Source organism: Homalodisca vitripennis, chromosome 8, assembly GCF_021130785.1.
Source record: "Homalodisca vitripennis isolate AUS2020 chromosome 8, UT_GWSS_2.1, whole genome shotgun sequence".
Classification (NCBI taxonomy): Eukaryota; Metazoa; Arthropoda; class Insecta; order Hemiptera; family Cicadellidae; genus Homalodisca; species Homalodisca vitripennis.
In genome coordinates, this window is record NC_060214.1 from 31,875,518 (window position 1) to 31,892,938 (window position 17,421).

Here is a 17,421-nt window from a genome sequence, read left to right on the forward strand (position 1 = left end):
ATGGCAAGACTGGTCCTCATCCCAAAATTGGGTAAGCCAGAAGGCAGACCAGACTCATACAGGCCACTGTGTCTGCTGAGTACTGTGGGGAAGCTGTTTGAGCAACTGCTGGTAGGAAGACTACAAGAAGAACTTGAGAAAACCAATGCTTTGTCTGACAACCAGTTTGGCTTTAGACCTGGACGCTCAACAGTAGATGCTGTGGACATGGTCATCAAGTTGGTACGACGTGCTGTGGGTGGAGGCCGACAATACCGGGAAATACCAGCGGTGGTCCTTTTGGATGTGAAAAAATGCCTTCAAATAGTGCTTCTTGGCAGAAGATATTGCAGCGGCTGAAAGCGATTGAGTATCTCCATATCTTAGGCGCATGATTCAGGCGTATTTAGGGGAGAGAACACTGGACCTGGGAAATGGAATGAGGAGGCAAGTTACCAGTGGAGTTCCACAGAGATCAGTGCTTGGCCCAACCCTTTGGAATGTCCTGTACGACACTGTGTGTTTCGCTTGGCTCTCCCGCCTGGGGTACGAATTGTCGGGTATGCTGATGACTTGGCCCTGGTGGCCAAGGGAAGCACGGAACATGTGCTAATGGAGAGATCCAATGAAGCCATTGCACTAGGTTGGGGATCATCTGCAGGAACTGGGACTTGAGCTGGCCCCACAAAAGACTGAGGCAATTATCATGGCTGGAAGGAGGAGACTTCGACCGATCACTTTTCGGGTACAGGGTACGACTGTCACAACCGAAGACTAAGGTCAAGTACTTAGGCATTTGGCTGGATAAGTCAAGAACTTTCGTTCCCCATGTTATGGAAACAGCAAGAAAGGCCTCAGTAACGGCAATGGCAATAAGTGGGACTATGAAGAATGTTCGGTGGGCCCCAAGGAGTCAAAGAGGCGGCTGATTTTCTCAGCAACACAGTCCATACTCTTGTATGGTGCACCGGTGTGGGCGAGTGCAATGCAGTTTGGAAGAGCAAAGGAAGCTGCACTAAGGGTTTCAACGCTTGCTGCGATGAGAATCACATCAGCCTACAGGACGATATCTCTCGACGCTGTTTTGGTGCTCGCTAGGACTCCTCCTATCCATCTTCTGGTGAAAGAGAGAACTGACAGCTACCTGGGAGAACGAGACAGGGCGGAGCTGCAGGAAAGACTGAGGGATGCTTGGCAACGAGAGTGGGAGGTCTCAAGTAAGGGCTCCTGGACCAGAAGGTTCATACCAGACATTAGAGTATGGCTTCAAAGGACACATGGGAAGGTAAATTTTCCATGTGACTCAGATCCTCTCAGGTCATGGGTGTTTCCGCCGTTACTTGGAGAGGATTGGCAGAAGTAACTCAAGTATATATGCCACTACTGCAGAGAGGAAGATACTGCTGAGCACACTTTCTTTTTCTGTAAGAGGTGGACAGAGGAGAGAGCCAATTGCTGGGAAACAACCGGACAACTGATACCTGAGACTTTGGTCTCTCACATGGTGCAGTCGGAAGACATGTGGAAACGCAGTCAGTAAGATGGCCTTTTCCATTATACGGAAGAAAATGGAAGATGAGCCGTGAGGACTTGAGGTGAAGAAGGAAAGCATTTAGTGCAAGACACTCACCCAGCTGAAGAAATGCTAAAAGTGGTCCCGGGCTTGGTGGGCAGGAAGGACGAGGGTGGGGTTTAGCGGGTCGGCGATCTTTATAACGTAGTCAACCCCGCATGCACTGGAGTGAAGGGAAGAAGAGAGAACCCTCCATGTATCTGATTGCAGATTCCCCATCCTCAGCCCAAAAAAAAAAAAAAAAAAAAAGTTCTTACTTACGGCGCTTATTACACTAGGGTCACCGGGTTGCATCACCAGCGTTTGGTGACTGACCGGTGACTCTGCCCCGTGACCAGACGAGTCACCACTGGTGACCAAGAATTATCGCTGGGTATTGAATCAAATGGCACCTAATTACACACAGTCACCGCTGTTGGCGTCACCACTGTATTTTTGTGTTCCGCAGTTCAGTTGTTTTGATGCCAGTGTAGTGAGCGGACGTCATGTCTGAAAAATATGAAGAAATGCAACTTCTTGCTCTTTTGTTAAGGAAAAGGAGGAGACGGGCAAGGAAAATGCACGTGCATCCGATATTATCTTTAAGAGAATCAAAAGGATTGTTTTATACCCTTTTTGATCAACTTTTTAGCTGACGAAAACAAGTTCTTCAACTACTTGAGAATGTCACAATCCTATTTCTTTGAACTGCTTTCACTAATAAAGGTAGAAATAATCAACAGACTCAACAGAATCATCTTGTTTTTTCCCTTTCTTGTCTTTTTCACCAGTAGAAGTTTTTACATTTTACTTGTTGAGTAGACAACGCACTAGACTGGGACTCAACACAATCATCTTGTTTTTTCCCTTTCTTATCTTTTTCGCCACTAGACATTTTACTCGTTTTACATTTCACTTGTTGGCTAGACATTTTAGTCAAAGGTTAACGGATAAACAAAACAGTGCATGTTCTACCCGGATGAGATGACAGCACTGAGTGGAGTTGGCCTCACTACTGGTGACTCTCCTGGTGTCGCGGCTGGCTGCCCGTACAGTCACCGGTGACCGCAACCGGTGACGTCGCCAAGTGACCAAGTCTAATACGGGCCTTAGGGTTCTTTTTATAAACATATTGAAAGAAAAAATATAAATAAACTACAAAAGCGTGTCAGTAGAGCTAGCATAACATTTCCAGATTTGATTTAGTACTCTCTTTTAATAAAAACACTTAAGTTTACAAAATTTAGAGATTTATTAACAATTCTATATAATTAAAGATGTTATTTTTGTAGACATTTCTGTAAACATTTTAAATCAAAAGAAACCTTAATCCTGGTTTCTTCAATTGGTTGACTTAAAAACATGGGCCAGTGATAATGCCTGAAATGATTTATAGAAAATGTATTAATTCTGGGACATTCTGTATATACTACAATAGTTCTTTATTCCAAGTTGCGTCTTTGTATTTCGTGTGCCTTATTAATCTTAATATTTGTATTATGTCATGATAGTTAATTCCACGTTAATTAGTCCACTGTACTTATTTTTTTGTGATGTAGCTCATCAAGTTTAATTTTGGCTTATGACACAATTGTTTGCATCACATTAAATTCTGTGTTTTTCTGTATTACATTTGTTTGTATTACATTGATTCGCTTATTATCCACCACCATTGTGAATTAGTCAGAAGTCCAAATTTTCCAAAATAATAGGTAGTTGATGATGGTATATTTCCAATTACCTCATTAAAGATTATCTCCCAACTTATGGGCTGTTGAAATGGTTTTACAGCAATGGTCATTGACTGTCTGTAAAAATGTGTTTTTAAAATTTTGTTAGTTTTATTATGTTGAGTAAGTGGTACTACTCTTCTTGTACATTATAACATTACTATAGACCCACATTATCCGACTGGTACCTATATATGACACCCTATTTATGGTGTATTAAATGTTTTGCACCATTTAGACAGGCTACCAGCACCTTCTCAGTCCTCTCAGAACACTAATTGGTGCAGGACTAAATTGCATGATTTTCCTGGATCAAGGAGAACCACTCCAAGAGACCCCACCCAAATAAACCTAGGAATCATCTTCTCCATGGTCTCAAGTAGAAACAACATACATATGGATCTAAAGAACATAGGCTTCCCCTGCTTTGGTATAAATACCATTCTGGGAATTCTCTAGGATAGCGGAATATAAATGAGTGCCACTGAGGTCCTGATCAGCTTAAACAACCAGGGAAGGAGAAAATCCAACCTGGAAAACCTGAAGGTGGATCAGGATCATGATTGTTGGGTTACACACTGTGAGGTTGATATATGTTTCCAAAAGGTTAAGAGATGTTTGTGTGATTTCAGAAAACCTGAAGGTGGAGCAGGATCATGATTGTTGGGTTACGCACTGTGATGTTGGTCGTTATTTCGACACATTTTGTCACACCCACTACCTTCCAAACCAGGAGATGCTGCAGAGCTACCCTGATGATCCCCCCGTCGTCCGCAACTGCTTGCGGCTGGAGTAGCATCGCTTGACACAGGCGGTCTTCTGATGTCTCGACCGATTCTTTATTTTTGTTTATGTTTTCATAAACTTTTCCATCTTGATCGCTTGTCTCTACTCGAACGAGTAGCGTTAAATAGGTAGATATTTTTTTAATAGCTAAACTCAAGTTTATAGATATTTTTTAATAGCTAAACTCAAGTTTATAGATATTTTTTAATAGCTAAACTCAAGTTTATAAATGAACATTTAAAAGTCAAGTGACTGCTGTAAAAGAAACAATTAAATTTATACCTCCTGTTACCATGGTTCTGCTCAAATTTGAATTATACTCATAAATGTTTCATAAAACAATGTAGTAAATACATTTTGTTAATATGTCAATTAAAGATGTATTATTAATTTTGATATGTAATATTTACATAGAATTTGTTATATTTTAGTTCTAAAACTAAAAAGGCATAAGTATTGTTAATAATTGTTCAGATGGAATAAGTTTAATATTCTTAATTAGTTTTATCCTGTAGAACATATTTTAACTTATAAAGGAGATGTATTTTGTGATAGAATGGCTGTCCTTAGCATCACATTAATGATAAATTTAAAAGATATTTAGTTTCATATAAATGGTAGAAAGAACGAGTTTTGTAAATAGTTGTACAAAGAATTGTGCAGTGCATAACCTTTTTTAGCCGATATACATAAAGATTTTGATATTTATGCAGTGATTACATATTTTTTATTTTACATAGTGTTAATTTTGTTCCAAACTGTTGTTCTTATTGTATTGTTAATAAAATAAATAAACCTCATGTGATAATTTCATTGTGTGTATTCGTTAATATTTAATTTAATATAACATATGTAAATTTTATATAACCTACTTTTTTTGTATACTGCTAAATAATATGATTAGCTAATGTAAAAACAAACATCTAAATGATCCTTGTAATAAATACCCCTTTTAGGAGAGCCGATGGCTGAGCGATCTAAGATGTTGAACTTAGAATCCGAGTTAGATATAGCGCAAGTTCAGATTTTGTCTGTGATCGTAACACTTTTTATCAGTACCATCTACCTTGTTCAATATCGACTCTCATCCGTACTCTGTTTGGTAAAATCCTCGTAGTCTACGGGGATGGGTAGAATAATGCTTTAAAAGGGATTGACCTCTTTTTTTTATATATATAAAAGAAAGTCGTGTTAGTTACACTATTTATAAGTCAAGAACGGCTGATCCGATTTGGCTGAAAATTGGTAGGGAGGTAGCTAAGAACTGGAAGAAAGGACATAGTATACTTTTTATCCCGTCTCGATTCAGGATTCCACCCACTGGTCTCTAAAAGTTACAGAAATATCCGTAAGAAATGCATTGCAGCAAACATATGTTATTAAGTGATAGAGCCTTTTCAAATTTAATCAGCTGTTCTTTGTAAACATATATAATGCGACAAAAGAAATATATGTTTATATCATTTAATTACTATTTTAAATTTCTTTACACTTATAGTTTGAAAGCATAGAGTAAAAAAAACTGTATCTTGAAAAAAACAATTGCCTGAATTCCAAAATGTAAAACAAACAACTGTAAATTTGATTGACACTTTGACAGCTGTCTGTGTCATTTTTCTGGGTTACTCAGTCAAACAAAATGAAATCATGGCTACTGACATATAGATTGTTCTTTCAGTTTTACTTAATAATCAGTCAATCATGAAGTGATTTTTTTTTACCTTTGCAATAATCTGTTGGTTTTTAAAAAAGACAAACAACTTATTACTTCGATTGCTTTCGGTTCGGATAACTTTGTTTCGCACGAAATTAAACAATTTCGTGCGAATCAAGAGGCAAGAAGGCTTCGTAACGTTGTGAACAATTCTACTGAAGAATGAAATCGGGACGACAAGAGCGTCGTGTTGGTATGGCCCGACTTCGTGCTTCTCAATCTCAAGAGCAAAGAGAGGAAGCCGTGAAACAGCTCGCTTGGTTATGCGAAATCGGCGAGCTAATTGTACTGATCAACAACTAGATCAAGTTCGACACGCAAGAAGGAATACATCAGCTGTTGATTTGAATAGAGCATCATTTAGTTATGATTTGCACTTATGATTACAGTTCACATGTATCTGTACTTATTGGTCCAATGGATGTTGTTTGTGGGCATTGTAGTGCATTGAAGTTTGTTGGAGAGTCGCTTGGATTGTGTTGTCTTAATGGCAAAGTAAAATTGCCAATACTGACTCCCCCTCTTGATCCATCACTAATCACTAAATAACAATTGGTTGAGTGAGCGAGCAATCTTGGCAGCTAAGAACAAGGATGTAGATGACTTGAACTTTTTTAATTCAGAGTCAAATTGATGGTACTCTGCAAACATTCAAATCTATTGATTGTGTAACAAATGAAGATGAGGCCACTAACTATCCAACTGAAATTTTTAAACTCTTTGGATGTGCCCGGCTTACCACCCCATAATTTACTTTTGAAGGTTGGTGCAGTAGTCATAATACTTTGCATCTAAATCAACCAAAATTATGCAATGGAACACGTTTGGTTATAAAAAAATTGATGATAAATGTGATTTACGCGACGATTCTTAAAAGAAAATTTAAAGGTGAGGAAGAGTTCTTATTCCGATGATTCCTACCGATATGCCTTTTGAATTTAAACGAACTCAGTTTCCGATTCGTCTTGCATTTGCCATGACGATCAATAAATCACACGGCCAATCTTTGAGCGTTTGTGGGACTAAATTAGAAAATCCATGTTTTTCTCATGGACAACTACATGTGGCATTTTCACGTGTCGGCAAACCATCTGCTTTTATTCATTCTTGCCACCTAATAACAAGACAAAAATGTTGTATATCACAAGGTACTCGACTGAAGAAAGAGAATCAATATTAATAAATTAATGTATCTGTGGCTTTGCTGCTTATTGCGATTTAAATTATTTTAGATAATTACGAATTGTGTTTTTTATTTGTTTTTTCTATTTAAGTTTCAGATTAGTTGTAAAGGGAAAAAAATCACGTAGGACCTAATTTGATTTATTTTTTACTTTGTCTTTTTATTCTGCACATTTCAAGCACCAATGTGGATGCTGTGGACCCTTTAAGGCGGTACGAAGTTCACCGGGTCAGCTAGTATATATATAAAATAATGTTGACCAGGTATTGGATGAACGAACGTTATCTTATATACGACTCGGCAGCCCAAAGAAGACTAACTGTACCACCAGTTAGGCCAAACATCGAATCCTTTACGTATGAGTAACTGGCCACGATTTGACATTGTCCATAGCGACATAGAAAAACCTTTAGCCAGTCACACTATCAATGTACATAAACAAAATCATTTAGAAAATTGTTACACCATTAAAGGTATAAATATGATCCCTGAAAATTCAAACAAAAACCTTAGTAGATTGAAATTGAAAAAAGTAAAATTGCACACCAATTGGTACTTCAGACAAAACATCCAAGGGGTCTTAATTTAATATGAATTTATTTTTCGTCTACTTATTTACACATACCATGTCATGTACCATCAGCTGCTGATCTACTGTATTTATTTGTAATGTTTGTTTTTCTTGTTTGATTTCTTATCTACTTTTTATGTGATAATTTATGTAAATATTTATGCAATTTATATTTATCTAAAGAAGTGTACTTAGATACACGAAAATTCATAAATGTTTTGAATCAAAATACCAAGGTTTGTTTGTTGGAAGAGAATAACCTGTTTCTGTAAATATGTGAGCCATTTGGCACTAACTTCTCTTTGAAAATTGAAAAAACCTTCTGGTAAATATATATATATATATATATATATATAATTTCAATAAATATTGAATCGCAAAAAGTACTTGCTCCGCCGGGACTCGAACCCGGATCTCTCACTTACCGGGTGAATGTGCTACCATTACACCACAGAGCCCTCACTTTTTACAATTCAATTATTTAGTATTTGGCCGTTTCTTTCACATATGTGTTTAAATAACCAAACTAACATATGATCGGAAGACCAAATACCTGTTAAATGACTTCTGTTTACATTCATTAAATTTGTATAACTGGCAATAGCCTAATTTAATTTCAATAAATATTGAATCGCAAAAAGTACTTGCTCCGCCGGGACTCGAACCCGGATCTCTCAATTATACATATATTGTAAAATTTATTGCGCTCTAACCCTTTTAGTATCCCTCCATTTTTGGAGTTCATTTCCTAGAAGTGGCAGCCCCCTGTTTGCAGTATTGTACTAAATTACCCACATCGTTCTTTATGTTTAGCAATAATTTATTAATTTGAACAATGACATGTAATGGAATTTATTAAATTTTGTTCTTTAAAAATGTCATTACATTTAAAATTTTTTTCTTTTTTATTTTTCTTTTGATTTTGAAAATTTAGAGATCTATAAATACCTGAAACAATTTTATGCTCGACAAGCCTCGGCATCACATTGTAACATATTTAATTGAGTAAGATCTGTGTAAATTTGGTAAAATAATACTAAAAATATACAGATTTATGTATTTATTAATAAACAAAGTACAAAAATGACTTTTACCATAAAGACGCAAATGCTGTTAGATTAAAAGATTTGAGTGTATATTATTAATTTGTTTGAATATAATATGAACGTCAATACAATGCTACTTGCTATAATAAATTTTGTATAAAATCAGAAAATAAACTTTTTATTGATCAAAATTGAAATAAAATAAAATTTTAATGTTACAACTGTTTAACTTAGGTAGGTAAAAAACCATACCTGTGTTTTCTTTTAAATGAAATAAAGTCTACAGTAAATGACACACTTTTTAGAAGCTTTAAAGTACAAGTAAGTAAGATAAGATTACAACTATCCTCTGCTACATGTTGTTATCATCTAACCTCAAATTCCACTGCCTTATGAATAATGAAGCATAAACATAACAAATTATGTTAAATTCTTGAATAAAATATAGTTCTGCAAATCAGTACTAATTTTATTGATATTAGTCAATAAATGGGTCTAAATAAAGCCTCTGCATTGTATGAAAAGTTGGGTCTATATATAGCCTTTTGGTGCTAAAATGTTAAATATAACACAAACCTAAACTAAAAATGTTTACAGGGTTCTAATTAATTGATTTTTAAACAATAGTTGTCTTTGGTTTCTATGGAATGGCAAATTAAAATGATTTCTCTTGGACTCAAATCAAAATTTTTTGGAACTCTTCCCACGCCTCTGTTTCAGGTATGATGGCTTAAAAATGTTCTAAAATTTGTTTAAATTGTAGCCATTACTTTCATTAGTTGTAGTTTTATGGACTTATTTTTATTCTTTAAATAAATTAAATAATGGTTAACACTAAGAAATTAACTCTACAAGTAGCAATCATTTGAACTTCAATTGATATGACAAGCCTGGTGTGGCATTTTTTTATAATAAACCCAATGAACATTATCCATATACCACTGGACTTTTAGTGTTGCTAATTTCAGTGATGTGCTTATCTTTTTCCTACATCTGAGAAACCATGAGTCATTAATATCGTTTGTTAATGCAAATGTAGTATTTTGTTTTAAAATTTTATTTTTTTTTATGAAATGTAAATACACAAAAAAATTTCGGTTTTACTTCAAAAATGTATGTACGTAAAATACACCAATTATTATCAGTGGAGAAATATAGAGGATAAATGGTGCATTTTGGAGGGTTATCACTTATGATGACCACATGTGAAATCTACCTTTTTCCAACTGTACTGGAAGGGATATATTTTAGTAGAGATACATCCATAAACTCCACAACAAAAACCTCATAATTCCTTTTAATCTAGAAGCTGAGAACCAATTTGGATTGTTTTAGCACACCACCTAGTTTTTGTGAAATCAATAGAGTAATTTCTCTTAGAAGTAGTTTTGGTGATGACTGATATAAAAGGATATCAAAACAAAAATTTTTTTAGATTAAATTTTATTTAATTTGACATGGTTTAAAACCAACTGTTAGACATGTAAATAAGGGCTTTGGGGTTGAAACCTACGATTCTACACTGGATCTATATGTGATCAGAAATGTAAGCCATGACATATGGTGCTATGGTATGATAGTCAAAGACTGAATCTAGTGAAGCAGTGAGGTTTCAAGCATGCACAGAGGCTTTTGCTGGTGCTATGATGGATACTGTGAGAAACTGCCCTGGTGTAGTGTTGATACTCTTTTCTGAATCCCTTACCTATTGACTTAACATATGAAGACAAGGGACAAGTGTGTATTATCTTCTGGGATGCAGAGGGATCAAAGATAAGGCCAGGGATCAATGTAGCAGGAACAGGTACTTGTATTCATGAGACTTCTGAGAGGTGGATTCATTTTGTCTCTGGGTAAGTTTTTCCTCTACACCCCAGGAGGGTTCACTTCTGGCTGGTTTATACCTTGCAGCAGAACCTGCACTGGGTACAGCAGAAACTGATGTCAGTTAAATCTGGACAAACCTATCGATGTGAAACATGTACTCCTAGGTAGAATTTGATGGAATGTTTAACTATTCCGTACCTATATTTCTTGGCTCAGTTATGAATTAAGTATAATTTTTCAACATATTGACACTTTTTGAAAATTAAAAACACAATTATTCCAATTTAATATTTCAAGCACTACTGCTACACACCTAGAATTTTAAAAATTAATTTACCTAAAATAAATTTTTTAATGTGGTGTGTTCACAATGTCATGTCACACTTTTAAATAACTATTTACAAAAGTATATACAACACAATAATGAAATTAACATATTTGCATTTAAGAGTACATACTTTAATAATTGCATTAACAGTTTTACGTCAGTTTATCTGAACTCGATATGAACACCCTGAAAACATCCAAGCAGACATTTATATCTTCCCATATTTTGATCATTGTTTCTGGGATAATTGATTCAATCACAGCTCTGATTCATTGCTTTAAGTGTTCAATATAAAAACGTCATTATGATGTTGCACATTTCAGGATAAGTGAAAAGTAGCCTCAACACTAAAAACAATTTGGTTTATAAAATGTTGATCCAGTGCAATTTCATACACAATAACAACAAAGTCATAATTCATTAATATGTCATATGGCTTCAAAGAATGCAATAGTTGAGGTTTTTAACCATTAAATCAATGTTTTTCTTCAAATAATTGGTGAACTATATACTTAGGGTCATTCAACTCACGTTCAGACCTTTTTAGACTTCTTACAAAACCATTTTGCATATTTTGGACGATTTGATCCCTTGTTTATAGTATACTTGATTTCGTTTTGTCCAACAAGCTGTCTGTTTCCTTAAACACCTTATCCCATCAATAAATGTTGCACTGAAATCGCAGTATAAAACTGTACTAGCCACAAAATATACTGAACTTTTATTTAAACAGTGTTGTCATTATGGCTGTTTTGATAAAAATGTTAACAAAACTGGGTAACTCATATAGTTAAAACAAAACTTTATAAACATATATTTTAATTAATATATGTTTCATAGAGCCCAAATCAATAATAGGGTAGTTATAACCACACTGTCAAAGTCAAAAATATCTTTATTAACATAATCTTCAAGATTAGTAACAGAGTCATTAACATTAGAATAGTGTTAGTTATCATTTTTCCAATTAAAAAATTCAGTCAAGGAATAGAATGGTCGGTCCTGCAGCCAGTTCTTGAGTTGTCGTCCAAATTGTGAATGTTCAGTTCTCTTGAGTTCGTCCGGGAGTATATTCCATATCTTGGCACCGATATAGCTTGGTTTCTTTTCAGTGGAGGAAAGTCTGTGAGCAGGAAGATGGTAGTCGTGTGTGAAAATCTGGTATTGTAGTAGTGAGTTTGTGCTCCGGTCTTTACTGTTTCTATTGCCCTGATATGAGTGTAGAGTACTACTTCCAGAACATATAAATCTATCACTGTCAGGATCCGGAGGTCTTTAAAGGCTTGCCTGCAAGATTCTCTGGGCTGTAGGTTTTTTAGGAGTCTAATGGCTCTTTTTTGTAATACAAGAACACGCTGCAAGTTGCCTGCAGCTGTGCCGCCCCAAACTGCAATCCCATATTTTAAGTGAGACTCAAAAATGGCGTAATATGCTGTTTTTGAGGTTTTCAAGTCACTTATACTTTTCTTGATTGCCATTAATATTTACACATAAAACTTGAAATAAATTTGACATTACTTATAACCAATACTTAGATTCAATAGTGTGAGCTCTAAAACAATTAATTTTTATTATTTATTGCATTTGAAGCACTGATTTTACATTACATGAAAAGTGCAATATTATCTTTATTATCTAAGTGTTTGTTAATTAGGTATTAAAATATGTTAATTTGGGTACTGATTATTTCTACTGAATACTTTAAAACTTATATTAATGATAATAAAGTAATTTCAGTAAAAATATTTCTGTTTCTAGTTTGCTGAATTTGTGCTTCTATATTAATCTAAAATTGGTGTTTCAAATTCTAAATATTTAGCGATTTGTATTAGGGTCCTATTTTGTTACTTGGGCTAGTCATTGAGAATAGTTAAAAAAAAATTTTATATTTAGTTTGTAGGTAAACATGTCCTAGCTGTTGCAAGTTGATAAATTTGCTTGGATATATTAAATATAAAAATGTAACATATTTTTGTAAAAGTTTAGCACCTCTATGGGGGTGCTGAAGGGTGGTTAGTTTTCAAAAACTCTTATCACAGTTCATCGTGTAAAACTGTAAATGAAACTTTCTCACTTAATATTTAATGATACTCACAATTTATGGGTTGCAGGCAAAATTAAACATTTTTTTAGATCATGACATGTGATGTTAATGATGATAACTTTTTTTAGATGTTAATGAGCACTTAATATTAACTGATTAGTTTTTTAATGGACACCATAAAAGACTGACAAGGCTTGATGCTTGAAATGGAGCATGTTTGTTAATTGTTATGGACAGGTAATCTAAAAACATAATAAATAGTCAACATCAACAAATTGAAATCTGTTGAAGTCTGTAGATCATGTCAAAAGTAATTGTTTTTTTTTTAGTTCAAAAGTAATTTGTTTAGTAAATTCTTAAATAAATAGTTATAATAAAACTATACTTGACAACTGGACAGAAATATATTAGAACACTTTTTTTATTCGATAGAAAAAGAAATAATCATCTATTTCATCAATAACATAGTGGTTTTTTTGTTGAATTAGTTAAAACTGATATCGGTTTTGAAAGTAATAATCTAGTGAAATGTGACCAGAATACAAAAATATATACAGTCCTGTGTTCACCAATTTTAGGGCTAACTAGAATAGAATATATCTGTAGCACATATTCTTGGAGAGGCAGGCAGTGGGTAGGCTGGGGTACTTGTCCCTTGTAGATGCAGCATCTCTGCAACAAACAGAATGGCTGCTTGTCCATTGTGCATCCAGCCCCAGTTGGGGCTATTGGTGCGATGTGGTCAGTGGGTTGTTGATGGGGTTCTTGTAGTCGGTGAGAGGTCACTAGTCAGGTCAGTGTGGTGGTATTGTAGTCTTAGTCAGCTGGTGTCTGTCTTTGTAGAGTCTAGAGTGGGTCATCCAGGACGACCTTCAGTTGGGGGATTTTCCACGGATGGTCACCTACTCTCGGATGTATTCCTACGGTGACTCAGCTGCTGCTGCATGCATGGCCCTCGCCTCGTCTCTGATGAAGCCATACAGGGTTGGAATCCCTGTGGACCATAGGACGATCGTGTTCCTAATGAACATGGGGAGAACAGAGCAAAGGTCATAAATATTTGTGTATGTGTCAGTATTTGTCAAAAGTTGTGTGTCCTCCATTGAACAAATTCTTCGAAAGTCTATGTTGGACACTCCAGCAGCAGTTTCTCAAGGAAGTTTTGAAGCTCTTCTCAGGCAATCCTCTTAGGAATCTGGGTAGAATGTTGAAGAACATTGTTTCTCGGTATGAAGGTTTCTTCTCAAATAGACTGAGACAATGTTGGTAAAGGAGGAAATTACTCATGTGTCTGTTACTAATCATTTCTCTAAACCTGCACATATTCCAGGTGGTGGCGGTGCGTGGGTATGCAGAACACAAAGGTGATGAGGACATCAAGTGGCAGTGGTCAGTTCGCGAGTCACCTTGTCTGGAATGTTACAAGTACAAGGACAAGAGAGGTTGGCTGTCTAAAATTCTCAAACGTAAGAAAGAGGAAGAACTGACCAATCGTCACCGAGAGGTCAAATATCAGCCTAAAATATGGGAGCTTGAATATTACAACTACTTGCTGCCAGAATGCAACCCAAAAGAGAAGAAGACAAAGCGAAAGAGCAAAAAGCCAAGTGCAAAGAGCCCATACCCGGTTTGCGGCTATAAGAATTTTTCATGTGAAGGCAGACAAGAACTCGTAAGTTTGGAGAGAGGAGATGAACTCAAACCTTGCACCGTGAAACTAAATATTCCACACAAAGAGCCGTTCTGTCTGAACGAGACCTGTGGGAAGATAAAACCTTTGAAGAAAGACAATTGTGATGATGAGTCCGAGTTTTTGTGTCTGAATCATTTGATTGAAAACAAACAAAAAAATGAAGACGATTCTGATGAAAAATGCTGTAAAACTAAATGAGACCACTAAGGGGAACTAAAAGTATGTTCAGTTTAACTAAGAGAATACATGTAAATAAATTCTTGTAATTTAAAGTTTATAATTGTTTTATTAAAAAGTAATGTGGGGCCAGAAGAGCTCATGGTAAGAATTTTAACTCGTCCTAGACCTTATATTGTCCACTTCCCTTTCAAGAAAGGGTTAATATTAAAAAGACAGCAATCTTGTATAATATATGAGATAGTTAAAAATACATTTTGTGCTATTTTAATAAAGCTACCATTGGGATCTTGGAAACAATTTTCAGCACATTTTAAATGGGAGACCTTATCTTAATTTTTGTTTAATAAAAATCTATTATTGGAATTTCTGAGCACATACACCATTTTCCAATATGATTGTCAACATAAAAATTTCATAGTCCTCATGTATTTGTGGCATTTGATTAAACACAGTGTTTTTTTATAGGGGTTCTATTCTAGAAATGTTTAAATAAGTTTTTACATTTTTTTATATTTTGCTAACATTTAATGTAGTGGTGTATAGGATTACTATTTTTATTCGAGTTAAAAACTAGTCCTTTGGTGGCCTTTTTATCCTTATTGGTAATACTTTTTATACATACATTGGTTTATCATTTTCTCGTTATGCCTTTAATACTAACCCTCAAAAGCCAACTTTCTTGGAGGAAAAGACTGCAATTTTCTTATCTTTTCAGGGTTTTTATTTCTCACTGTTAGAGAGAGTCCATCTCCTTTTATGTGGATGGGAGTAATAAGAAAGAATAGGTACAAATCCAAAGATTTGTATTTTGGCATTACTTTTTGTGACTTGTTTTGGATATGAGAAAGTCATTCGGGTAGGTACAGCCACCACATTGTGCCTACTTACATATCGAAATTGAAAATTCAAAGTGAAATAGATTTTGAATTGTTTAGTAAAAATTTGAAAATACAATAACTGATTGTTTCACTGCTGTCTAATAGATATTATCCCATGTGTAGCACTGGAGAGTCTGTTGCTACCACACTAAGCATCGTTTTAGTCTGCAACAGAATGCAGGAACCTTGGAGTAACAGAAATTAAGTTAAGTAAACAAATAAATTGTATCATCTGAGTTTTCTGTTCATACTCTCCGCCAAAACATTTCTTAAATAATTAAATTCTTGGGAAAATGTTTTTCTGTTTCTTCCTTGACTTCTCTATCCCCTCATGGTATGCCACTGTAAAATAATGCACTGTCTTGCTATGTTCATTGCTCCTCTTTGCTGCATTCTGACCTTATTTTAACGGATATTACGATGCATGTTCAAAAACTAAGTTCCTTTTCACTTAACCTTTGCAGTTGCATGTCAACTACTTACTCACACACTATTCATTCCTTTTTTCTCCGTCTCTGCACAAATACAATTTATAGTAAAGCACTGGTGGATCAGATTTATTTTTTTTAAAGAAGGCTTGAGATTGGTAACTTTTTACATGTAAATGCATTGACAAGCCAATCAAATTCATACATGATTGTATATTGTCCAATCGAGGCCATAGTGATTAATTTTATTCCACAGAAATTTGTGATCAACACAATCAAGGGCCTTGCTTAGATTCCAAAAAACTCCCTTGCTTGACTTCCTAAAACCCAACTGAGAGTCAGTAATTAAAGCACAAGCTTCAAAATAAGTACTTACCTGTTCCAACAATTTTTTTATAGGCTGCATAGTAAAATCTATGAACCTTATAGTGGTAATGCAATGAGTGACGAAATTGTAAGAAAATTCATTGAACATTCAAAATGGGGGATGGAGAATGATGAAGTGGGGAATTCATGCTTATCTAATCTCACAAACAATGTATCAGGTAATCAGGCTGGGAAAATTTAGAACATCCAGCTTACCACACCAACCGGTTTCTTCAAACTAATCCTTCACCTAAAGCGATCCTTGGCTCACTCTGAGTACGAGGACAACAATACAAATTCACTTAGTGGATAACTTCATTTGTAGCAGGTGTCTATAATGATTTATCAATTACTTGCATTTCGATAAATGTCCCAAAAAAATGACAACTATGCTTAGGCGAAGCATCGTACTATTTAAGTAAAATAAAATTATTTTAAACATCACATTTTAGTTATTTATACCAAACGGTTACTACATTTCAAATAACCACATAAGCAAACTGTAAGTTAATCCACTGAGTTCACTTTGATTTTTCAAGGTCATTGCTATGCTGTTTGTTATTTTGCATGTGTTTTATGAAAAAACTATTGCATCAGAATTATTCAAGTGATTTTCATAATTAATTTTTAATTTTTTCAGTAGTACAATGAAAATTGTGACAATATCCTACTATAGTCAAAAAAATTGTTTTAGCAATGAATCATTTTTACTGTTATATATAATTTCCAGTTTGAACCAAATTTGTATGTAGAGATTTCCCTTCTCTACCAATTTCCATGAGTGACAGCTGAGTGCCGTCTGATTCATAATATAACAGAATGTTAGTTAAGTCCAAAAAAATCTGCTGGGAGCTACAACATCTATATGTTTTGGGGCAATTTTTTTGACAATTTTTATTGAACATTGTCTGGTGGCTTATAGCAACAAAGATGGCGTGCTATGTACGTGAAAGTATAAAATATATTGAAATTAGAGCTACTTTATATAGCCAGACTTTGATGTGGTTTTTATATTCTCATGTAGATTTTGAACTCACTATTAATGATGTTGTTGGTAATTTATTTACTGCGATTTTCATTCAATATATTGAACATTTGACATGTAGCAATTTTACT

At 34.8% G+C, this 17,421-nt stretch overlaps 2 protein-coding genes and 1 non-coding gene across 4 annotated transcripts in view; 2 read left to right on the forward strand and 1 right to left on the reverse strand.

Moving 5' to 3' along the window:
- The window catches only part of LOC124367495 (F-box only protein 21-like), a 44,404-nt gene extending 39,544 nt beyond the window's left edge, over positions 1 to 4,860 (forward strand). For both annotated transcript variants that reach the window (XM_046824351.1, XM_046824350.1), the window contains exon 10: positions 3,894 to 4,860. In XM_046824351.1, the coding sequence (XP_046680307.1) occupies positions 3,894 to 4,057 (164 nt within the window). In that variant the 3' untranslated portion in view covers positions 4,058 to 4,860. The remainder of the gene's footprint in view (positions 1 to 3,893) is intronic.
- Positions 4,861 to 7,902: 3,042 nt separating this feature from the next.
- Positions 7,903 to 7,973, reverse strand: Trnat-ggu. Its single transcript has one exon. It is a non-coding gene; the product is annotated as a tRNA-Thr (tRNA).
- A 1,164-nt stretch (positions 7,974 to 9,137) lies between these two features.
- On the forward strand, positions 9,138 to 14,725 carry LOC124367496. The gene is made up of 2 exons (XM_046824352.1): positions 9,138 to 9,281; positions 14,091 to 14,725. Exons 1-2 carry the CDS (start codon positions 9,204 to 9,206, stop codon positions 14,649 to 14,651), a joined length of 639 nt encoding a protein of 212 aa, XP_046680308.1. The 5' UTR covers positions 9,138 to 9,203; the 3' UTR covers positions 14,652 to 14,725.
- The last annotated feature ends 2,696 nt before the right edge of the window (positions 14,726 to 17,421 follow it).

What these genes read in the sequence shown, in the direction of transcription:
- LOC124367496 (XM_046824352.1), top strand. Translation starts at nt 9,204, where the DNA reads ATGGAATGGCAAATTAAAATGATTTCTCTTGGACTCAAATCAAAATTT. An exon ending in TTCCCACGCCTCTGTTTCAG is followed by an intron (nt 9,282 to 14,090) that starts GTATGATGGCTT and finishes CACATATTCCAG; the next exon opens with GTGGTGGCGGTGCGTGGGTA.